This window comes from Bos indicus x Bos taurus, chromosome 9 (assembly GCF_003369695.1).
Source record: "Bos indicus x Bos taurus breed Angus x Brahman F1 hybrid chromosome 9, Bos_hybrid_MaternalHap_v2.0, whole genome shotgun sequence".
NCBI lineage: Eukaryota > Metazoa > Chordata > Mammalia > Artiodactyla > Bovidae > Bos > Bos indicus x Bos taurus.
Genome location: NC_040084.1, coordinates 25,544,781 through 25,570,293, shown reverse-complemented (window position 1 = coordinate 25,570,293; position 25,513 = coordinate 25,544,781). Strand labels below are relative to the sequence as shown.

The following is a 25,513-nucleotide window of genomic DNA, read 5'->3' as shown; positions in this document are numbered from 1 at the left end:
TGGTATCAGGGCCTTTTCCAATGAGTCAGTTCTTTGCATCAGGTGGCCAAAGGATTGGAGCTTCAGCTTCAGCATCAGTCCTTCCAAAGGGTATTCAGGGTTGATTTCCTTTAAGATGGACTGGTTTGATCTCCTTGCTGCCCAAGGGACTCTCAGGAGTCTTTTCCAGCACCACAATTCAAAGGCATCAATTCTTTGACGCTCAGCCTTCTTCACAATCCAACTCTCAAAACTATATGTGATCAGTGGGAAGACCATAGCCTTGACTGTATGAACCTTAGTTGGCAGAGTGATGTCTCTGCTTTTGAAGACACTGTCTAGGTTTGTCGTAGCTTTCCTGCCAAGAAACAATCGTCTTCTGAATTCATGGCTGCAGTCACCACGGGCCTCTGCAAATCCAGCAGTCCTATCGTTCCCCTTGTTTCTTAGGTGTCTTTTCTTCTGTTTCTTCTCTCTGTATGTTCGTCTGTACAGACGAGCTGTATGTTCATCTCCATTTCTCTCCTTCCTCTAATTTATTTCTCACATTTGTGTCAATAAACCCAGAACCAAAGAAAGGGGGCCGGGGGAACTGAGACTCAAACCCAGAGTTCCCTTTAGGAGGTACCACAGGAGTGAGGTTGCAGTTATCCACATATTAGTATATTTTCTCTTTGTCACCCTTATAAAAAAAATTGCAAAATACTAATTAAAAACTAAAAGTCCAGGGCAGGGAACATATAAGTTGAGAAGAAAAATAGAATACTAAGCAGCATGATATTAGTTGTGTAGTTGACTGGGAACTACAGTTGACCTTTGAGCAAACATCCATTTTAATTGCTCTGTCCCCTTATATGCAGATTTTTAAAAACTAAATGTACCATCAGCTCTCTGAATCTGCAGATTCTGCACCCCTGGATTCACTCAATTGTGGATCTAAAAGTTAATACAGGATCCCAGGTTGGTTGAATCCACGGATGCGGAACTAGACAATATGGAGGGCCAAATGTGGGATTTGCACATCCATGAATTTTGGTATCTGGCTGCAGATCCTAAACCACTCCCCCAAGGATACTGATGGAGGAGTACTTGATAGTTGGTGATATAAAGGAACTCCTTTCCATGTTGTTGTTCAATCACTAAGTCGTGTCTGACTCTGTGACCTCATGGACTGTAGCATGCCTGGCCTCCTTGTCCCTCACTATCTCCCAGAGTTTGTGAAGTTCATGTCCATTGACTCTGTGAGGCCATCCAACCATCTCATCCTCCCTTCCATAGTTCTGCCTAATCATCAGTGGAGCACATACCAGTTCCCCAGATGACAAAGCCCTTAGTTCTAAAACTATATACGATTTACAACCTAGATAAAAGGAACACTAAAAAAAAAAAAAAAGAGTAGGGGTACTGCCTTTAACGTCCATAATAGCAGTTTATGCCAGTGACTGTGAGTGAAAATAGAGGATTTGATGCCAAAACATGACTCAAAGACTCTGTAGTAGGCCGACACAATGTAGTCTGAGACTGCAGCTTCCTGATGATCTGAATTGACCTAAGAATAAAACCTTATGCTCTCTGTAGCAAAACATGCAAGCAGTGACTTTAGGGACCACAGTGGTGGTATAAATGAGTGGGTGCCAAGTGGTAGCTGCCAGCCTTGGGCCTGGGGTCACTGTACAGATGGATGGGACTGGTGACTGCACAGCACGGCCACTCTCACGGAGGATAGCTGCTCATTCCCTATACCATCCTGTTTTGTCATTTGGGGCTCTGGTCCAGTGCCACTGTGTCATCTAATGGGTCCAGGTGAGCCTGAAATCCAGTTTACTTTTTGACCTCAGCTTGTGGGATCTTAGTTCCCCAACCAGAAATCGAACCCACCTCTTCCGTATTGGAGGAACAGAGTGTTAACTGCCGGACTGCCAGGGAAGTCCCCTGAATTCTGGATTTTAATGTGAAATATCCCCATTTTAAACGCTCAGTCATTAAGTCATTTGGGCTTTCCTGGTGGCTCAGTTGGTAAAGAATCTGCCTACAATGCAGGAGACCCAGGTTTGATCCCTGAGTGGGGAAGATCCCCCAGAGAAGGAAATGGCAATCCACTCCAGGATTCTTGCCTGGAAAATTCCATGTACAGAGGAGCCTGAAGAACTACAATCCATGGAGTCTCAGAGGCAGACATGACTTAACAAGTAAACCACCACCTGGGCTAAGCAGAACTTGCCAGCATGCCTTCAGTCATCCAACTCTCATCATAGGAAAGTGTAGCCTTCCTGTTTTTCGTGCAGATCTTTATCAGTATCAGCACCATCGTCTCTGCTGTGCTCAAAGTTGGTTCTCTGGCAAAGTCTAGAATCTGATATTCTCAGATTCTCCAATACCAGCTGGGTGTCCAGCCATTCAGTTCAGTTCTGGTCCTAACACCTCTCTGAGTCAGTGTCAGACTCCACAAGTTTAAGGGCTCAGTTTCTCATGACTGCCCTCACTCCAGATGCTACTTGTTAAGTTCCACATCCCTAGTCAACCCATATATAAAACCAACTTGGCTATGCGTTTGGTTCCCATGATCCTCTGCTCAGGTCTGAATTCACCAGGATGACTCACAGGACTCAGGGGAATACTTTACTTATATTTGCCAGTTTATTATAAAGGATGCAACTTAGAAACAGCCCAACGGAAGAGAAGTGTCAGGCAGAGTACACAGGTGGGGGTAAATAGAGCATCTATGTGCTCTCTGGGTTCTGTTCTCTCCCAGAACATTGATGTGTTCACCAACCCAGAAGCTCTCTGAACTCCCTCATCTAAGGGCTTTTTATGGAGATTTCACTGGGTAGGCTGCCCTGGTGGCTGAGATGGTAAAAATTTGCCTGCATTGTGGCAGACCGGGTTCAATCCCTGAGTTGGGGAGATCCCTAGGAGAAGGAAATGGCAACTCACTCGTGTATTCTTGCCTGGAGAAATCCACAGACAGAGGAGCCTGATGGGCTACAGTCCACGGGGTCACAAAGAGTCAAACACGACTGAGGGACGAACATACACACACAGGCATGATTAATTGAATTATTGGCCATTGGTGATTGAACTTTCATCTCCTGCCCCTCTCCTCTTTCTGTCTTTTCTCAAGGTCTGGGGGTGGGGCTGAAAGTTCCAAGCTTGTAGTCACGTTGTGGTGTTTCTGGTGACCAGACCCTATCTTGAAGGTATCTGGCCTGCTCCACACACACCAGGAGCCACCTCATTAGCATACAGAGGTACTCGCATCACTCAGGAGACTGCCAAATGTTCTGGGAATTCTGAGCCAGATAGGAAAAAGATCAAATATTATGTTTTTATTAAACCACAGGTGTTCTTTTTGGTTGGTTAAGAGCAGACTAGTATACAGTAAGACCCCTGCACGTGAACCTTCAAGTTGCAAACTCTCAAAGATGTGAATCAAGTCAAGCATAAGTGAAATTGCAGCTTGCCCTCCATGTCTTACTGTTGATGATCCTTCAGCTCTACCGTCTCCCGCTGCCTCTCGCTCCTCCCGTCGGTAACTCTTCTCTCCTGTTCACTGGGTGCCAGCCCCTGTATGCCAGCTGTTGTACTGTGCTATTGTACTTTTCAAGGTACTGTACTGTAAGATTAAAAAAGTTTTCTTAGCTTTCTGTGTTTGTTTTTTGGTGTTATTTGTGTGAAAAGTATTATAAGCCTATTATAGTATAGTACTATATAGCTGATTGTGTTGGTTCAGTACCTCGGCTAACTAACATTGTTGGACTTACGAGTGCACTCTCGGAACATAACTCATTCATGTGTAGGGGACTTATTATACTCGAGAGATGACCACTGGTGAGGTTTTTCTTTCTTTTTTTTTTTTTTGAATACCCGGATGGAGACTGCCATATGGTTGGAAGATCATCACCGTAGAGATGGGCCCTCAGATAAATAAAAGCAAGGCCAGGATTTTTCTTGAAAAATCTGTGTTTGGTTCACCCTGACACACAAATGAATTACCCCAGAGTTCTACACTAATTTTAGAAGGGAAATATTTCAAAGTAGATATTACTAGTCTCCCACTCCCGAAATCCTAATTTTGAGCAATGTCACTTCCCAAGGACACAGACTGTATATATTCATTGGAAAAAATACATCTACATACTGGATGGTAAAACAACTAAATTGTGGGTATCTGTGAAACTAATTTTTTAAAACGTATGCTTGACATAAGGTTATTCTTTCTGAAAGAATCCAGTTCCATAATGGTAGGAGGAGTTGTGATGCCATGTCTAATTTATGACATTGAAGTAACATTATCAGAACAGGATATGTGTGTGTCTAAAGTTGCTTAAAAGCAGTTAAAGGTTATTAGAATATATTTTAAAAGTTGGAAGGAAGAGAGAAGTTGAGTTAGAGCATATTATAATTTCATGCCACTCATAATTGTTTTCTGTCAGCGGACCATTTCTGCTGATCATAAATGTTGTGTTTCACTCACTAGGCCTTTAGGAGAATATTACTGTATGTACTGAACTTGATTTTTTTCAGGATTGTATTTTTTTCAGCCTTATTTTTCCTCCATTTTTCTCTAGAGACTTAGATCTGAGAATAAGATCCCTGGCATCTTTATATTTCTGCTTGAAAATTTTCAAAGTAGCTATGCTTTAGTTGCTTGTTTTGCTTAAATGGCTTTAATAAATCAAAATTTTCTATTTCTTTAGAAGAACTGTATCTCTGAAATATTTTGTTGTTATGCTGAAATATATACATCATTGAAATATATATCCCAGTGCTTTTTTTTTGCAAATGTCTCTGGAAAATCTGAGCATATGATTCATTTTGAGTAAAAGATATTTAAAAAAAATATTTAACTGACTTAAAAAAGATTTCTGAGTATGCTACAGGGCTCTCGTAAAAGAAAAAAATATTTGGAGGATTTTGTGGCTTTGGTCATAAACAGTGACTGATTTCAGTGACAGTTAAAGAAATCAGATATTAAAGTGAGATGAACTCTTTAGAAATCCCTCCTATTAAAATTTTTCCTTACGATAACTACACTTCCAAGAAGCTATTTTGGAGTCACTGAACATAAAATGAGAGCTTATGTCTGTAGTATTTTCATTGCTCCTTTAAATTTCAGGATAGTTCTGAGTAAAATTTTGAGGTGTTTTCTTGAGAAATACATGCTGTCAGTCAGCGCCAGGAGTGAACTTTAACATAGACAATACAGTGTGTGGACGCAGCAACGATTTAGATACGGGAAACTAAGACGCTGCAGTGATATGCTGCTCGTTTTACAATTATTTATGACACAAAAGCTAATTTATCCAGTGTGGTAGACTAAATAATGACCCCTCCCCCCCCAAAGACTGTTGTTGTTCAGTTGCTGAGTCATGTCCAACTCTTTGCAACCCCATGGACTGCAGCACACCAGGCCTCCATGTCCTTCACTGTCTCCTGGAGTTTGCTCAGAGTCATATCCATCAAGCCGGTGATGCCATCCTACCGTTGCTTCATCTGTTGCCCTCTTCTCCTCCTGCCTTCAATCTTTCCCAGCATCAGGGTATTTTCCAATGAGTTGGCTCTTTGCATCAGGTGGCCAAAGTATTGGTGCTTCAGCATCAGTCCTTCCAATTAATATTCAGGGTTGATTTCCTTTGGGGCTTCCCTGGTGCTCAGGCTGGTTTGATCTTCTTGTTGTTCAAAGATGTGTGTTAGCTGCTCAGTCATGTCCAGTTCTTTGCAATTCCAAGGGCTGTAGCCTTTCAGCCTCCTCTGTCCATAGGATTTTCCAGGCCATAATACCAGAGTGGGTTTCCTTCTCCAGGGGATCTTCCCAACTCAGGGATCAAACCCATGTCTCCTGTGTTTCCTGCACTGCAGGCAGATTCTTTACCCACTGAGCCATTGGGAAAGCCTGTTCAGAGATACCTAGGTTCTAATCCCTGGACCTGGGAATGTTAACCTTCTCAGGCTTAAAGACCTCGAAGATAAGATTAAGACTCTGGAGATGGGAAGATGATCCTGGATTATCTGGGTGGGCTTCTGAATGCAGTCTCAGTGTTCCCGTAAGGAGGAGGAGAGTTGACTACAGAGGGAGATTTGACTGCAGAGAAGAATGTGGTGTGACAGTGAAACCATATACCGCACTGTTGGCTTTGAAGATGGAAGAAAGCAGCTCTTGCTGCTGGAAAAGGCAAGGGAAGAGAGTCTGCAGGGCGTGTGTGACTGATTTTGGACTTCTGACCTCCGGAACTGTAAGAGAATGTGTTTGTGTTGTTTTAAGCTACCAAGTTTGTAGTCATTTGTGACAGCAGCCATAGGAAGCTAATACAGCTAATTAGTTGATGGTATTAAGTTAAATAAACTATCAATACATACATAATACCACTGTAAACCAAAAGGGAGTTTACAAGCTACTAAGTAATTAGTCATTTCTTAGCATTTGTATTTGCAGATTTTGGTTAACTTCTGCATTGCTATATTTATCAGCTTATTCTTAATTGACAAGCAGTAAAAATTCCTAACACTTAAATGTTATATTTATAGGACTTGGCTGATTACTTTTAGCAGAATGCAGTTCACTTATCTCTCAGAGCAAGTTCCTGTTTCTGCTTCCCTTTCTTCAGTTTATAGCTGAGGTGTATATTACTATTGTCGGTGCTATTGATTCCCCTGGAACTTTTTCAGGCTGTGACTCAGCATCCTGATTTTTCGAAAAGGGAACCAGACTCCCACACGGGCAATCTATAGATGCAACAAAAGCCTGTCTTGTTTTATAAATACAAGGCACACTTTCTACACACTAGGCATCCATTTTGTGGCAGTACCATTATCATCCTGGTACTGGGGGGAAGCATGGAAGGTTCTCTGAAACATCCATTAGGAACCCACCCCAAGGCTTCTCTGAAAGTGTGACAGTTTTTTACATCCACTCCTGGCACCTGCACTTTGATTACCAGAGTCCCCTCAGATCTGCTGATTCCACACTGTTATAGAACAAAGAAATCCTACAAAAGGGAGAATTTTGTGATGTGTCCCTTATTGGCATTCTGTTTAGCAGTCTTTTGGATGCACTTGTTTCTTGAGGCCAAGGGAAATTCTGTTGTGGTATTCATCTGTGTGGGCTTATTGCTGGTTATTAAACCCAAAGCCAAAGGATTTCTTTTTCTAACTGTAGGTTCTTTGGAGCTAGAGTATTTCCATTTGAGCTTGATGAATTCTCTTGGGGGAGAGGGATATTTCAAGATCAAAATTAAACTAAATGAATAAATGAATGCACATTTCAAAGGTGGCACTTCAATCAGGTGCCCATAGATTTCCCCCCCCCCGCCCCCCCAGGGATTACTGGAACTTTTTGGTTTTATTTGATCATAATTCCAAGACAGGATTTTTCATTGGTGTTTGTTTTGTTTTTCAATGATTCTCACCACCCCGCCCCCCACACACACACTTTAAGTTTGATTTTATTTGGCATTTATCCCAGTTGGCAATTTGCAGTGTAAACAGGAAGCTGACCTTCCATTTGTGAAATCACAAAGTGAAATGGAATACCAGAAATGATGTTCTCCTAGAAATAATAAATAGCTTTCTAGCTTTGTGCTGTTGTCTAAATTCATAGCACAGTATTAACTAAAATTAATATTTATGTATAGTGAGAAGAATAATGTCTAGACCTAGGTACCTTCTTGGTTGTATTATATTACTTTATATGTTACCTCATTTTCTTTGATTCTTAGAAATCCTCAAGTAGAGACAACAGCAGTGGCATAACCAAGTACTGGGTTGGCCAAAAAGTTCATTTGGGTTTTTCCAAATTTGGTCAATTTGGGTTTTACATCTGGGAAAAACCCAGATGAACTTTTTGGCCAACCGAATAGTAACATCTGGTCATTGAGCTCTTACTGGGAACCAGACACAGGTTGTGTTTAATAATACAAGTAAGCTTTCCTTGAACTACTTAGTTTAACCATCAAAAAAAAAAACCCTATCTGAGGCCATTATTTCCCTTGCATGGACAAGGAACCTGAAGTTGAGATTTAGAGGAGCCTGGCAGACTGCAGTTCACAGGGTTGCAAAGAGTTGGACACGACTGAGGGACTAAACAGCAATAACAACTGAGGATGCATACCTAATAAAGGATAATGAGTATTCAAACACATGTTTCTAGCCCACAGACAGAGCTTATTCCATGGCAACAGCCCATTCCTTGAGTCTGGAGATGGCAAGAGTCACGTTTAGGCAGCCAGGGAAAAAACAGCCAAGACTCTGAAGGTCAGAACAGTACAAGAACAAAGGTTCAGTGGAACAGCCAAGAACAAGATCTAAGAGAAGGTTCCCTGAGGGCCACAGAGCAGCTCTGCCTTGATAAAGAAGGGGATTGGGGCTGCAGTGCAGTAATTCACTGTGATAGCTGGACTCAGAAGGAATGAACCTCTGAACAAGATGTAGTGAAATTTTGTCCTAGTTGCAGATGTTTCATTTTTTTTAATTAAAAAGTTGGCTCATAATTACAAAGTAATATATCCTTCCTGTATATAAAAAAAAAAATCAGCACCAAATTATGTAAGTGTGAAGGGACATGAATTTGAGCAGACTCAGGGAGGTAGTGAAGGACAGGGAAGCCTGGCGTGCTGCCGTCCATGAGGTCGCAAAGAGTCGGACACAACTGAGTGACTGAACAACAAGAGTCAGAGCTGTCCCTCTTTTTCCTTCCTCGTTGACCCACCATTTTCCCATATCTATATATCTAAATCTCATATATATATATAACTAAATGGAATAGTTGTTGGTCTTGGAGGGTTTTCTTCTATTTTTTTTTGTTTTATTTCACAAAAATAAGGTCATACTATCACTTTGCCAACAAAGGTCCATCTAGTCAAGGCTATGGTTTTTCCAGTGGTCATGTATGGATGTGAGAGTTGGACTGTGAAGAAAGCTGAGCGCCGACGAATTGATGCTTTTGAACTGTGGTGTTGGAGAAGACTCTTGAGAGTCCCTTGGACTGCAAGGAGATCCAACCAGTCCATCCTAAAGGAGATCAGTCCTGGGTGTTCACTGGAAGGACTGATGTTGAAGCTGAAACTCCAATACTTTGGCCACCTGACGCTAAGAACTGACTCAGTGGAAAAGACCCTGTTGCTGGGAAAGATTGAAGGTGGTAGGAGAAGGGGACCACAGAGGATGAGATGGTTGGATGGCATCACCAACTCAATGGACATGAGTCTGTGTAAACTCTGGGAGTTCATGATGGACAGGGAGGCCTGGTGTACGTAGAGTTAGACATGACTGTGACTGAACTGAACTGATCATACTGTTCTATGACTTTTTAAAGGCAATAATAACACATCTATATCTTTTATGTTAATACTCTTACTTCCCTGTGGAAGGAATTTTGAGGAGAAATACTCGTATTAAAGAAGGCTGTATTGCAGGATGGGCGAAATGGGTGAAGGTTGTCAAAAAGGTACACGCTTCCAGTTATAAAGTGAGTTCTGTGGATATAATGTATAGCCTGGTAACTATAGTTAATAGTACTCTATTGTATATCTGCAAGTTACTAAGAGAGTAGATCTTAAAAGTTGTTGTCACACTAAAAAATTTGTAGCTATGCATGCTGATAGATGTTAACTAGACATTATAGTTGTCATTTCACTATATATATATCTACTGAGTCATTATGTTGTACACCTGAAACTTATATGTCAATTATATCCCAATTAAAAAAACACACAGGGTTATTCCTTGTGGTTTGGGAGGTCACAACTGGGACCTGTCCTGCTTGAATACTTCCAGTGGCAGGGAGTTCCCTTCTTTGTGACGCAGCCGGTTCCATTATTAGATTGCTCTGTTAGACCTTTACCCTGACCGAATGTTTATTTCTCTGTGACTTCCTATAGCTCATTAATATGTTCTCTGGAGTTCCACAGACCAAATCTTATCCCCTCTTCACCTGTAACTAGATGAAATGAGACACCAAAGGGTTTACTTAAGAAAAGTTAAAAAATGAAAGAAAAAGTAAAAAAGTAAAAAAAGTAAAAGAAAAAAATTATACTGCTTCTGTGGCTGGTCAATTTTCTCATTTTCTACTTTTCTTCATGGAGCTATTAGCTCCAAACTGTAGAACAGAGCCTCTTTGCCTTTAAAAATTTTTTAGTTTTATTTTTGTTATTGTTTTTAAACATCCTTTGTATACAAAAGGTGTTCTTTCTTGACCTCTGGATTTTTCCAGGGCTGAAGGCGCTGTTGTGGAAGGAAGATGTCATCGGATATGAGGGAGCACAAGGAAGTGCAGACTCTTAGGAAGGTTTAGTTTGGATTTAAGAGAAGATTTTTTTTTAACCTCAAAAATAGTGTTAGCACATTTCCTAAATCTCAGCCAACTGTTAGAGCCAGACAGACCTTGAAAATCTTGTCAACCTCTTGCTTTTGTTTACTTTAGAAGTCCTAGAGCGTTTATCTTATTTCCAAAGAGGGTCATGACTGATTATGAGATAGCCAAGCCCAGAACCTAACTCTTTCCTTCCCGTGACCAGGTTTCTCCATTGTAGCCTACTAGATTGCCAGACCATTCTTCCCCAAGTGGTTCCGAGAATTTCCAAAGTCCAGTGGATTTGAAAGTCGCAGTATATATACATTTGCCATAGAATACTTTCAGGAGAGATCTTGGAGGCTCTATGGCCTTGTGAATTCCTGTTCCACAACTTAACGAAGCCCTGTGACCTTGCAAAGTGGCCCTAATTTTTCTCAGCTGTCCTTTTCTTATCTGTAACATGGAGCTAAGACTGCCTTCCTCGCTGGAGGATAGGATGATATTTATGAGGATATTTATGAGGATTTATGATATTTTTATGAGGATAGGGTGATATTTGGAAAGTTTGTAGCACAGTGCCTGATTCATTAGTCACCTCAGTAGTGCTTGCTGTTAGGAAAAAAGTTCTTTCAAACTTTTCATGATAATCTTTTTTAAAAAGTAAATTCAGGTTTTAAAATCTTATAATATATATGAGTTAAATTATTGTAGGAAGGAGACTTCAAAGACTAAATATTAAAAATTTTATTGACTAGCTATTGTACGTAAAATATAAAAAAGAGAAGTTTATTTTTTTTTTTTACTTTCTTTCCCCACAACTTTTACCTTTCTTTTGCTAGAAAGTCACCAAATTTTTTGTTGTACCCTTAGACGACAGAGGATGAGATGGTTGGATGGCCTCACCAACTCAATGGACATGGGTTTGGGTGGACTCTGGGAGTTGGTGATGGACAGGGAGGCCTGGCGTGCTGCAGTCCATTGGGTCACAGAGTTGGACACGACTGAGGAACTGAACTGAACTGTAGATCTTGTATTGTATGCATATACTCAATAAGCTTTAAATATGAAAACATTTCTATCTTCACTCTTTGTCTCTTGCGAATAGGGTTTTTTTTTTTTTTTCCGTACCTATGGCTTGCATGATCTTAGTTCCTTGACCAGGGATTAAACCTTCAGTGAAAGGGCAGAGTCCTAACCACTGGATCGCCAGGGAATTCCCATGTTCAGGTTTTAAAATATGGCTCTTATAACTCAAGAACTGAATTTAAATTTTTTTATTTAAATTTTTACTATATTTTGTCTATGACGCTTTTTATAGAAACACATGGACCTCAAATTGTGGAATTAAGTAAGAGTCATAGAGAACCACTAACTTAAAATTAATGAAAGAAGTCTATTTAATATATTTTTAATTATATATGGCTAATATATTTTCTTTTTCAGTATCTAGATAAAGAGAGGGGGCTTTCCTGGTAGCTCACAGTAAAGAATCTGCTTGCAATGCAGGCGATCTGGGTTCGATTCCTGGATTGATACTATCCCCTGTAGAAGGGAGTGGCAACCAATTCCAGTATTCTTGCCTGGAGAATTCCATGGACAGAGGAGCCTAGTGGGCTACAGTCCACGGGGTCACAAACAATTGGACATGATTGAAGCAACTTAGGATAACATAATATCAAATAAACATTTTTGTATTAGATTTAATAAAAAAGAGTTTAAATATCAATGCTGTATGTACAATAGCCCTCAACTTTTGGAAATAGTAATTTGGTGATAAAAGGCTCTTTGATGATTTTTCACATTTATTTCTCATATTCCTCTAAGTTGGGCTGTATTACAGAGGAAGAAACTGAAGAATTGAGCAAGTTAGTAATTTACCAATAGATCAAGACATGAGAGTTTATTTTTGAGAACACATTGCTAATCAAAGCTGTGAAATGGCATATTTGTAGGAGAGCAACTCTCAGACAAATCAAAACATGACCTCATTTATCCACTTATTGATTCAAGAAGTATTTATTGACGAGCTAATGTTTAATGCATAGACCCTTGGAATATGGCATTTAATAAAACCTGGACAAACCCCTGCCCTCATGAAGCTTTCACTCTATTGCAAATGAAAGCCTCCTCTCTCCATTTGGTGCTCCTCTCCAAAGGAGTATTTTTGTTGCATTCCCCTGGAAGTCAGCAAACAACACAGGAGACCTCTTGCAGAGACAAAGAAAGGAACTTGCTCTAGGTCCTTGATGTTGATGGCTGCCAGTGCTCTGAACATATTTCCTTTAGTAAAGGAAAAAATGTCGGAGGGAACGGTTTTTACTGAGCTACTAAAAATGCTTTCTTTCACAGTATCACTTTATTTCTTTAGCTCTGGGTTAGGATATGAGCAGGGAAAAAATGAGGTGTGCATATGTCTTACAAATGCACACAATTTTAATGTAAAAAGAGCCAAAAGACTCCAAAAAAGCCCTTCAATATTCCTTTTTCAAAAAGATTGTAGTTAATTTACAATGTTGTATTAGTTTCATGTGTACAACAAAGTGATTCAGTTATAGTAGTTAGTTCAGTCTCAGTCGTGTCTGACTCTTTGAGACCCCATGAATCTCAGCACGCCAGGCCTCCCTGTCCATCACCAACACCTGGAGTCCTCTCAAACTCACGTCCATCGAGTCAGTGATGCCATCCAGCCATCTCATCCTCTGTTGTCCCCTTCTCCTCCTGCCCTCAATCCCTCCCAGCATCAAGGTCTTTTCCAATGAGTCAACTCTTTACGTGAGGTGGCCAAAGTATTGGAGTTTCAGCCTTAGCATCAGTACTTCCAACGAACACCCAGGGCTGATCTCCTTTAGGATGGACTGGTTGGATCTCCTTGCAGTCCAAGGGACTCTCAAGAGTCTTCTCCAACACCACAGTTCAAAGGCATCAATTCTTCTGCGCTCAGCTTTCTTCACAGTCCAACTCTCACATCCATACATGACCACCGGAAAAGCCATAGCCTTGACTAGACGGACCTTTGTTGGCAAAGTAATGTCTCTGCTTTTTAATATGCTGTCTAGGTGGGTTATAACTTTCCTTCCAAGAAGTAAGCGTCTTTTAATCTCATGGCTGCAGTCACCATCTGCAGTGATTTTGGAGCCCCCCCAAATAAAGTCTGACACTGTTTCCACTGTTTCCCCATCTATTTGCCGTGAAGTGATGGGACCAGATGCCATGATCTTCGTTTTCTGAATGTTGAGTGTTAAGCCAACTTTTTCACTCTCCTCTTTCACTTTCATCAAGAGGCTTTTTAGTTCCTCTTCACTTTCTGCTATAAGGGTGGTGTCATCTGCATATCTGAGGTTATTGATATTTCTCCCAACAATCTTGATTCCAGCTTGTGCTTCGTCCAGCCCAGCGTTTCTCATGATGTACTCTGCATAGAAGTTAAATAAGCAGGGTGACAATATACAGCCTTGACGTACTCCTTTTCCTATTTGGAACCAGTCTGTTGTTCCATGTCCAGTTCTAACTGTTGCTTCCTCACCTGCATACAGATTTCTCAAGAGGCAGGTCAGGTGGTCTGGTATTCCCATCTCTTTCAGAATTTTCCACAGTTTACTGTGATCCACACAGTCAAAGTCTTTGGCATAGTCAAGAAAGCAGAAGTAGATGTTTTTTTGGAATTCGCTTGCTTTTTCAATGATCCAGTGGATGTTGGCAATTTGATCTCTGGTTCCTCTGCCTTTTCTAAACCCAGCTTGAACATCTGGAGGTTCCTGGTTCACTTACTGCTGAAGCCTGGCTTGGAGAGTTTTGAGCACTACTTTACTAGCGTGTGAGATGAGTGCAATTGTGAGGTAGTTTGAGCATTCTTTGGCATTGCCTTTCTTTGGGATTGGAGTGAAAACTGACCATTTCCAGTCCTGTGGCCACTGCTGAGTTTTCCAAATTTGCTGGCATATTGAGTGCAGCACTTTCACAGCATCATCTTTTAGGATTTGAAAGAGCTCAACTAGAATTCCATCACCTCCACTAGCTTTGTTCATAGTCATGCTTTCTAAGGCCCACTTGACTTCACATTCCAGAATGTCTGACTCTAGATGAGTGATCACACCATCGTGATTATCTGGACTGTGAAGATCTTTTTTGTACAGTTCTTCTGTGTATTCTTGCCACCTCTTCTTAATATCTTACGCTTCTGTTATGTCCATACCATTTCTGTCCTTTATTGAGCCCATCTTTGCGTGAAATGTTCCCTTGGTATCTCTAATTTTCTTGAAGAGATCTCTAGTCTTTCCCATTCTGTTGTTTCCCTCTATTTCTTTGCATTGATCTGTGAGGAAGGCTTTCTTATCTCTCCTTGCTATTGTTTGGAATTCTGCATTCAAATGGGAATATCTTTCCTTTTCTCCTTTGCTTTTTGTTTCTCTTCTTTTCACAGCTATTTGTAAGGCCTCCTCAGAGAGCCATTTTGCTTTTTTGCATTTCTTGGGGATGGTCTTGATCCCTGTCTCCTGTACAGTGTCACAAACCTCTGTCCATAGTTTTCAGGCACTCTATCTATCAGATCTAGTCCCTTAAATCTATTTCTCACTTCCACTGTATAATCATAAGGGATTTGATTTAGGTCATACCTGAATGGTCTAGTGGTTTTCCCTATTTTCTTCAATTTCAGTCTGAATTTGGCAATAAGGCGTTCATGATCTGAGCCACAGTCAGCTCCTGGTCTTGTTTTTGTTGACTGTATAGAGCTTCTCCATCTTTGGCTGCAAAGAATATAATCAGTCTGATTTCGGTGTTGACAATCTGGTGATGTCCATGTGTAGAGTCTTCTCTTGTGTTGTTGGAAGAGGGTGTTTGCTATGACCAGTGCGTTCTCTTGGCAAAACTCTATTAGCCTTTGCCCTGCTTCACTCCATACTACAAAGCCAAATTTGCCTGTTACTCCAGGTGTTTCTTGACTTCCTACTTTTGCATTCCAGTCCCCTATAATGAAAAGGACATCTTTTTTGGGTGTTAGTTCTAAAAGGTCTTGTAGGTCTTCATAGAACCGTTCAGCTTCAGCTTCTTCAGCCTTACTGGTTGGGGCATAGACTTGAATTACCGTGATATTGAATGGTTTGCTTTGGAAACGAACAGAGATCATTCTGTCGTTTTTGAGATTGCATGCAAGTACTGCATTTCGGACTCTTTTGTTGACCATGATGGCTACTCCATTTCTTCTAAGGGATTCCTGCCCACAGTAGTAGATATAATGGTCATCTGAGTTAAATTCACCCATTCCAGTCCATTTTAGTTCACTGATTCCTAGAATGTCAACGTTCACTCTTGCCATCTCCTGTTTGACCACTTCCAATTTGCCTTGATTCATGGACCTGACATTCCAGTTTCCTATGCAATATTGCTCTTTACAGCATCGGACCTTGCTTCTATCACCAGTCACCTCCACAACTGCGTATTGTTTTTGCTTTGGCTCCTTCCCTTTATTCTTTCTGGAGTTATTTCTCCACTGATCTCCAGTAGCATATTGGGCCCCTACCAACCTGGGGAGTTCCTCTTTCAGTATCCTTTCATTTTGCCTTTTCATACTGTTCTTGGGGTTCTCAAGGTAAGAATACTGAAGCGGTTTGCCATTTCCTTCTAATGAGAAGGGAATGGATTTAGTTATATATACAAATAAATAATTTTTCAGATTCTTTTCCACTTTAGATTATTATAAGATATTGAATATACTTCCCTGTGCTATACAGTAGGCCCTTGTTTATCTATTTTCTATACAGTCCTTTAATACTCCTTTATAGGAAGGTACCTATAAGAAGCTCAGAACCCTGACGGTAAGCCACAGCGCCTCACTCCTCTGCCCTTGGGGAAAGTCTGACTTAGTGTAATTGCCCCTAGTTTCCTTTTCTCCCCCAAGCAATGATTGCTTCTCAGTGTTAGCATTTCATCTTAGAGTTCTTTGTTTTTACTTTGCTGCATTTTAGAAATTTACTAGTATGAAATGCATTATGTTCATAGTAAAACAGAGAATAAATTATATTGTAAAAAAAACAGTCAGAGAGATAATACAAGCCTAAAATCATTCTGTGGGAGCTGAGACCAAGAGGAGGAGGTGAACTGGAGAAGGAGAGATTCAGGAAACAGAATTGACCGGGCTGGGTTGCAGCAGTGACAGGAGATGTAGGAATAAACACTCGTTTTATGTCATTGTGGCCTTTTATTTATTTATTTTTTTAAGACAAATAGAGCATTACAAGAGGTTTTTTGGTTTTTAGGGTTTTTTTCCCCACATTCAAAGCCATTAGATGTTAACCATGTTTCATTATTTTCAATCAGCTATCTGTTTAAGATAATTTGCCAGGTAATTTTTTTAGTCCACCATGTAAATGTTTACATTTAGGGTCATTGAAAAAGCCTTGGTGAAATAAAGGGAGTTTATTTTCTTGTAGAACTTTTTGTTTCCAGTTTACCTTAATTTAGTGAGAACAGAACCCTTCTGTGGGAATGTCTTGCAGTGATATTGATTTGAAGAACAAAAGGAAAGGCCTCAAAGATAAAAAGTCATGAAAAGGAAAGTTTGAAGAGCATTAACTATACCACATTTATCAGATTGGCAATTATTCCCCCTTCAGTTCAGTTCAGTTCAGTGCCTCAGTCGTGTCTGACTCTTTGTGACCCCATAGACTGCAGCTCATCAGGCCTCCCAGTCTGTCGCCAACTCCCGGAGGAGAGTCACAAACTCTCCATGTTACAAACTCATGTCCGTTGAGTCGGTGATGCCATCCAACCATCTCATCCTCTGTTGTCCCCTTCTCCAGCCTTCAGTCTTTCCAAGCATCAGGGTCCTTTCCAATGAGTCAGTTCTTTGCATTAGGTGGCCAAAGTATTGGAGTTTCAGCTTCAGTCCTTCCAATGAACACCTAGGGCTGATCTCCTTCAGAATGGATTGGTTGGATCTCCTTGCAGTCCAAGGGACTCTCAAGAGTCTTCTCCAACACCACAGTTCAAAAGCTTCAATTCTTCAGTGCTCAGCTTTCTTTATAGTCCAACTCTCACATCCATACGTGACTACTGGAAAAAACATAGCCTTGACTAGACAGACCTTTGATGACAAAGTAATGTCTCTGCTTTTTAATATGCTGTCTAGGTTGGTCATAACTTTCCTTCCAAGGAGTAAGCGTCTTTTAATTTCATGGCTGCAGTCACCATCTGCAGTGATTTTGGAGCCCCCAAAAATAAAGTCTGTTTCCACTGTTTCCCCATTTATTTGCCATGAAGTGATGGGACCAGATACCATGATCTTAGTTTTCTGAACGTTGAGTGTTAAGCCAATTCTTTCACTCTCCTCTTTCACTTTCATCAAGAGGCTCTTTAGTTCTTTTTCGCTTTCTGCCATAAGTGTGGTGTCATCTGCATATCTGAGGTTATTGATATTTCTCCCAGCAATGTTGATTCCAGCTTGTGCTTTGTCCAGCCCTGCATTTCTCATGATGTACTCTGGGTATAAGTTAAATAAGCAGGGTGACAATATACAGCCTTGACGTACTCCTTTCCCGATTTGGAACCAGTCTGTTCCATGTCCAGTTCTAACTGTTGCTTCCTCACCTGCATACAGATTTCTCAAGAGGCAGGTCAGGTGGGCTGGTATTTCTATCTCTTTCAGAATTTTCCACAGTTTGTTGTGATCCACACAGTCAAAGGCTTTGGCATACTCAGTAAAGCAAAAGTAGATGTTTTTCTGGAACTCTCTTGCTTTTTCCATGATCCAGCGGATGTTGGCAATTTGATCTCTGGTTCCTCTTCCTTTTCTAAATCCAGCTTGAATATCTGGAATTTCACAGTTCATGTATTGTTGAAGCCTGGCTTGGAGAATTTTGAGCACTACTTTACTAGCGTGTGAGATGAGTGCAATTGTGAGCATTCTTTGGCATTGCCTTTCTTTGGGATTAGAGTGAAAACTGACCGTTTCCAGTCCTGTGGCCACTGCTGAGTTTTCCAAATTTGCTGGCATATTCAGTGCAGCACTTTCACAGCATCATCTTTTAAGATTTGAAATAGCTCAGCTGGAATTCCATCACCTCCACTAGCTTTGTTTGTAGTGATGCTTTCTAAGGCCCACTTGACTTCACATTCCACGATGTCTGACTCTAGATGAGTGATCACACCATCGTGATTATCTGGACTGTGAAGATCTTTTTTGTATAGTTCTTCTGTTTATTCTTGCCACCATTCTTGTTTATTTTTCTTAATATCTTCTGCTTCTGTTAGGTCCATACCATTTCTGTCCTTTATTGTGCCCATCTTTGCATGAAATGTCCCCTTGGTATCTCTAATTTTCTTGAAGAGATCTCTCTAGTCTTTCCCATTCTGTTGTTTTCCTCTATTTCTTTTCACTGATCACTGAGGAAGGCTTTCTTATCTCTCCTTGCTGCTCTTTGGAATTCTGCATTCAAATGGGAATATCTTTCCTTTTCTCCTTTGCCTTTTGCTTCTCTTCTTGTCATAGCTATTTGTAAGGCCTTCTCAGACAACGATTTTGCCTTTCTTTTTATTCCCCCTTAGGTAAATGTTAAAAATGTATTTCCATGCTTTGAAGAAGGATTTTACAGTGGGCTTCCAGAACTCATAGTATGATTTCCAGTTACAAGGTCAGAATGCTCCAGTCGTATTTATAACCTCCAGATAAACAAGTTCGCCTAGTTCTCTAGTCAGAACAAAAGATGTAACTGATTGTAAAATCACCAAAGTGTTAAATTGTACTCTGTCTTCTGTTATGCAAGTTTGGTATTGCTATTATGTAGCTTTTTTTTTTTTTTGAACTATCAATATGTTTGTCTCTATGGCTTGACAGTAAAGGTCTGTGTGGAAAAGGGGGAAAGTGAATGAAACAATGTATCCCATTTTGTTATTTCCACCTGTGAAAAACAGTCTCTAATGAGATGTCCCCAAACAGTGCTGCTGTTCATCAAAACATGTGCCCTAGATCTGAGTGAGTTTAATTATAATGGGAACAGTGAAATGAGGACATTTAGATCAACTTACAGTGGCAAAATTCAGAAGATTAAGCAGCAGCAACTATCTCAGGCTGCAAAGAACTAATTTTGGAAATCTCTTTTCTCTCCTCCCCGGAAGGAATCATTTTAGGAATTGGGCAGTAACATTCATCTCAGGCATGTTTTTGTTAAACCAATATATCAGAAGAAGATTAGCATGTCCTTCTGGATACAGAGATCAGCTGCCTGCATAGACCTCCCTAAGTAAAGAACTGATCTCTGTGTGATACCTAGGTTGTGCATGCGTGCTCAGTCATGTCCAGCTCTTTGTGACCCCTTTGAACTGTAACCCACCAGGCTCCTCTGTCCATGGGAGTCTCCAGGCAAGAATACTGGAGTGAATTGCCCTTTCCTTCTCCAGGGGATCTTCCCCACCCAGGGACGGAACCTTCATCTCCTGCATTGGCAGGTGGATTCTGTTACCACTGACCCATCAGGGAAGCCACCACTGCATATTAATTTCAACCTCATACAGAAATCTTGATCAAGAAATTGTTTTATTAGGAGTATTATCTGACTTACCTTTGCAAAGAGCTACATACTGTTTTACCTGAAAAAAAGCAGTTTAAGATGTGAGGGTACAAAATAAAAATATGTTTATTGGGTATAATTCCTTTTTTATGAGTTTCCAATTTTGTTTAGATTGTATTCTTGTTTTGTTTGTTTTTTAACAAGTAAACCTAAAGAGATAGCTAAACTCAGAGATGGGGAGTATATCCATCTATGATTTTTTTTTTTATAGCTGTGCTTTCTCTTATGCCATATACTTATTTATTAGCCAGTGAAAATCTAAGAACTTGCCTGCTCAGTGTTCAATGAATGACAGCCTAGTTGAAATATTTGTTAGAACATGAGACTGTTATCTCAAAAGCTAAGTGTGTTGTATACCATGCCATACTTAGTTCTCATGTCATCATATGATTGTGTTTGGGTATATTCTACTGTTTGTGTGTGTTCTGTTGTTGACACATATTATTTCAACTGATCCTGATAAAATATTGCATTAGATAGCCAAGCCTCAGTGACTTTAACTGTTAAATTGATTTGGCCAACATTACAGAGCAAAGCAGCATAAAATCAAACTTTGTCCCTTTCTGATCCTAGTTATTGCCTTTTCTTCCCAAAACATTTCCTCATCCATTGACCAGCATCAGCTTGTGTAGATGCTCAAGGGAGTAAAGGAAGTAGACGTGTGTGAAAAAGCTGACTGCGCCTCGACAGAAGAGGGGAAAAGGGTCCTAATTTTTAAAATGTTTATATATGACCAGCCTGTCTCACACAGCAGAAGCCAAGGCCCTTACTCTTTACATTCTGGGAGGTAAAAACACTCTTAAGAAGGACTAGTGACCCCATTCCAGTACTCTTGCCTGGAAAATCCCATGGACGGAGAAGCCTGGTGGGCTGCAGTCCATGGGGTCTCGAAGAGTCGGACCTGACTGAGCGACTTCACTTTCACTTTTCACTCTCATGCATGGAGGAGGAAATGGCAACCCACTCCAGTGTTCTTGCCTGGAGAGTCCCAGGGACAGGGGAGCCTGGTGGGCTGCCGTCTCTGGGGTCGCACAGAGTCAGACACGACTAAAGTGACTTAGCAGCAGCAGCAGCAGTGAGTACAGAATGACATGTTAGTAAATCAGAATGATAGGTCAACTGGAAAATATTTTGAGTTACTGGATTTCAGTGAATTATGGTAAACCTTTTAACGTCTTTGAGGAGTGAAAAGTTGAAAATGTCAAATAAGTTAATGTTATCAGTCAGCTTTTAATTATACTAAATTGATATTGTCATTATGGCATTGTCTATCCCAAGAAGTTCAGCTCTTTCTTACTACTATCTTACTACTATACTAGGTATAAAGGAAAAGAATTACTCAAATCTGAACCAGCTCACCTTGACAAACCTTTATATTCAGTGTGTAAGTCAATTATAAAGGATTTGTTTTTTATAAATATGCTTGCTCATCAGGCTAAAGGTACCCTTGAGACCAGAAACAGTTAAAAAAGCAACACACTAAAAATGGCATGATAGTAAAGTAGCTGTACATTTTGATAAAAAACATACCCAATGTCTTATAGCCTGTAGAAGAATCTTGTATTTCCTCAGGTCTAAAGCATTTCCAAGTGATGTTTTTGAGATATAAATATTGAGGACATAAAACAGAGGAAAGGCCACAGATCTCCATAAAAGAGTTTTGAAGTGATTAAAAAAGAAAAAATAACAGGAAAGTATAATTAACAATAATATATAAAAATAAACAAAAATGGAAAAAACCCAATAATATAAAGTGTTTTCAGTATCAGTTAATTAGTTTCTCAAAGCCCAATAGCATGAAATTAATATAATTTCTCTTAGCAAATTATTTTTCTAATGTTTTTCCTATTTTTTCCTTCTCACCCTTAGATTGAAAAAGAAAAAGCAAGCCAAACAAAATGCAGAGACAGCCTCAGCTATGGCTGCAAGGACTCATTCTGGAAAAGAAGATGCCAGTAAAGTCATTTTAGAGCAAGACAAGTGCAACATTGCTGTGGAAGAGGAGTACATTACTGATGAGAAAAAGAAGAGAAAAAGTAATCAGTTAAAGGAGATCAGGCGTACAGAACTAAAGAGATATTATAGTATTGGTGAGTATTGGTGGCAACTCTGCAGTATTTTCATTTTAAAACTATAGTAATTTTTTAAAAGATGATAATTTGTTACTGGTTATAGTATATCATATGATAGTATGATATACTCGATTATATATAACAGTGTAGTGTTAGTTGTTCAGTTGTGTCTAACTCTTTGCGACCCCATGGATTGTAGCCCGCCAGGCTCCTCTGTCCATGGCATTCTCCAGACAAGAATATTGGAGTGGGTTGCTGTTCCCTTCCCCAGGGTATCTTCCCAACCCAGGGATCAAACCTGGGTCTCCTGCATTGCAGGCAGGTTCTTTGCCATCTGAGCTACCAGGGAAGCCCATATAATATTATAATATGCTATATAATAATAATGAGAGCGAGAGGTGGAACTTGAGGACTTTAATATTTGTTACTCTTGCACATGCGCGCTCAGTCATGTCTGACTCTTTGTAACCCATGGACTGCAGCCCACCAAGCTCCTCTGTCCATGGGATTTCCCAGGCAAATATACTGGTGTGAATTGCCATTTCCTTCACTAAGGGATCTTCCCGACTCAGGGATCTCACCTACATCTTCTGAGGCTCCTGCATTGAGCCAGGTGGGAAGCCCAATACAATAGTAACAGTTTATTGAGCAGCTTCTATGTGCTGCCAGGCCTTGTTTTATTGATAAAATCTTATATAAAGAGAAGTACAGTTAAATAAGATTGATGTGTCTTATTTAATCTTATCTTCCAGCATCTAACACAGTGCCTAGCACATAGTGTCTGCTCATAACTATTTATTAAATAATGGTCACGTACCCTGTATGAGAAGTATTTTTCTTAGTGTTTATAGACATACCCATAGAAGTCTTGGTAGAAATGCCTGCACAGTTTGGTATCAGCTAGGCAGTAGGAAATGGAGGAGACATGGCCTGGCATCCTTAGATTAAAAAAAACAAAAGACCACGATGATGATGACTTGGAAGATGTAGTTAAGAGGCCTCTTAAGATGAATCCAGTGTCATACAGCATCTGAAGATGATCGTTGCATCTGCATTCGTGTTAGCACCAGTGACTTGTCTAGCGTGATGGAGGTCATACTCCTGTTTCGCTTTACCACCCTTCTCATGCCTCCTGATCCTGTCACAGGCAGGATCTGAAGTATGTTCAGAGGTCTCTTGCATTGCAGGCAGATTCTTTGCCATCTAAGCCATCAGGGAAACCCCCTAAAGAAAGGGAACCAGGAAATGAAACTTGATGTGACACAGATTACGGTCTACTGAAGATTGCAAGGCTCAGAACACTAAGGAAGTCTCTAAGAATGAACTGCAGTTCAGTATATGAAACCTGGGCTGGTAGCAGGCACTTGGTCCACAGGGCCCCAGACTTGGTCCCAGTTAATGCCAGTTACCGGGGGACAGATCTGGTCTGTGGGTTTTATATAACGTTCTACTAGTTCTCATCAAAGATACAGGTGGGCTGCCATTGGGATGGTTATAAGTGAGGTTTTGCTGACATTGCTCCTACAAAGGCACAGGCTTCCTGCTACAGATACCTGCCTGCTTTTAATCTGAAGCCATCCAGCATTTTATAAAAAGCTGTAACTGTAAACGCTTTGAAAAAGACTTCTGTGTGATTAATAAACTCCCTCTTAAAATTTTCAGTGTTGAGTATTATCTCAAAAAGAGAAACAGGGGTAAGCAAAACGGCTGCTCACATCTTTTACAGTGCACACATTGGACATTTGAAAATGTGTGGTTTTTACAGTCACACAGTTTAAAACACTCTCTTCTCATCCTATGTTAAATGCTGGTGCTTACAAAGTATTTTAAAATCAAGACATTTTGCTCTGTAGAGTTTCCCTGAAGGAAGCTGACAGAGTCCTTTCCATTGAGATTTCTCTTTTCATGATGCTCTACTAACTTCAGCTGATGCATTAGGCCAGCTTTTTAACGTGCTGCACTCTGTGGTGTGTGTAGCACTTTGAAACAATACCGTTCACTCTGTTGTTGTTCAGTTGTTGTGTCCAACTCTTTGTTACCCCATTAACTGCAGCATACCAGGCTTCCCTGTCCATCACCAACTCATGGAGTTTACTCAAACTCATGTCCATTGAGTCAGTGATGCCATCCAACCATCGCATCCTCTGTTGCCCCCTTCTCCTCCTGCTCTCAATCTTTCCTAGCTTCAGAGTCTTTTCAAGTGAGTTGGCTCTTCGCATCAGGTGGCCAAAGTATTGCAGCTTCAGCTTCAGCATCAGTCCTTCTATTGACTATTCAGGGTTGATTTCCTTTGGGATTGACTGGTTTGATCTCCTTGCAGTCAAAGGGCCTCTCAAGAGTCTTCTCCAACACCACAGATCGAAAGCATCAATTCTTTGGTACTCAGCCGTTTTTATATAAGTCCCACTCTCACATCCATCACGACCACTTGAAAAACCATAGCTTTGACTAGATAGACCTTTGTCAGCAAAGTGATGTCTCTGCTTTTTAATACTGTCTAGATTTGTCATAGCTTTTCTTCCAAAAAGCAAGCATCTTTAAATTTTGGGGCTGCAGTCACTGTCTGCAGTGATTTTGGAGCCCAAGAAAATAAAGTCTGTCACTGTTTCCTTATTTATTTGCCATGAAGTGATGGGACCAGATGCCATGATCTTAGTTTTTTGAATGTTGAGTTTTAGGCCAACTTTTTCACTTTGACCTTCATTAGGAGACTCTTTAGTACTATTCGCTCTATTCTTTACTTAATTTAAAAAAATTTTATTTATATTTTAATTGAAGGATAATTACTTTACAGAATTTTGTTGTTTTCTGTCAAACATAAACATGAATCAGCTATAGATCTGCATACTTAATTCTTATTAGACTTCACCAGCCGCCACAGCCATCATTTCTTCCAGGAACCCCACTCTTTCCCTGGACAGGTTAAATTTCCCTTCTGTATTATCATCATGGGTTTACTTACCTTCTTTCCTGTTTGTAGATTGGTGTGGATTAGACCCTGTATTAGCTTTGTTAGTATCTGCTTCCCAAGTGCTCTTTAAATGTGCATTGAGTGGATGAATTATACACATATGAATGAATACTGTGATTGTTTGGACTTTCATGAAAATTCTGGAAGGATATAGGCAACAAAAAAATAGTTTACTCAGAATTATCCTGTGATTTTATTTGGTGACAATAACTAAAGAGATGCCATTATAACTTTTCATCTTCTTTCGAGAATGGCACTAATAACTGGTTTGGAGGTTTCAGGCATTTCCTTAGGAGAACCCAGTGCTTACAGAACACCACTAGGTCGGCCATTGAGTCCCAGGGTTCGTTGTCTTTTCCACATCTTACTCTGCCTGTGTTGGCAGGTTTGCTTGATCTCACGGGGTGGACTTGGCATATTCCCTGTATTTCCACCCAGAAAAGTTGTCTTGTACCACTAGGTGGAGCTTAGACTCAAGTCAAAAGTAATTCCGGTTTAAGTTCTTTTGATGGCACCAGTCTGGGGAGGAGCGATGCTAAAATGGGAGGATCTTGTAAGCCAGATTTGTTGTTGTTGTTGTTTAGGCGCTAAGTTGTGTCCACCTCTTTGCGACCCCACGGACTGTGACCCGCCAACCTCC

General features: G+C 40.4%; 1 protein-coding gene across 5 annotated transcripts in view; it reads left to right on the top strand.

Annotated features, from left to right (window-relative positions):
- Nucleotides 1-25,513, top strand: part of NCOA7 (nuclear receptor coactivator 7) — a 161,732-nt gene that overhangs the window by 56,290 nt on the left and 79,929 nt on the right. For all 5 annotated transcript variants that reach the window (XM_027551062.1, XM_027551064.1, XM_027551065.1 and 2 more), the window contains one exon: nt 21,700-21,920. In XM_027551062.1, the coding sequence (XP_027406863.1) occupies nt 21,700-21,920 (221 nt within the window). The remainder of the gene's footprint in view (nt 1-21,699; nt 21,921-25,513) is intronic.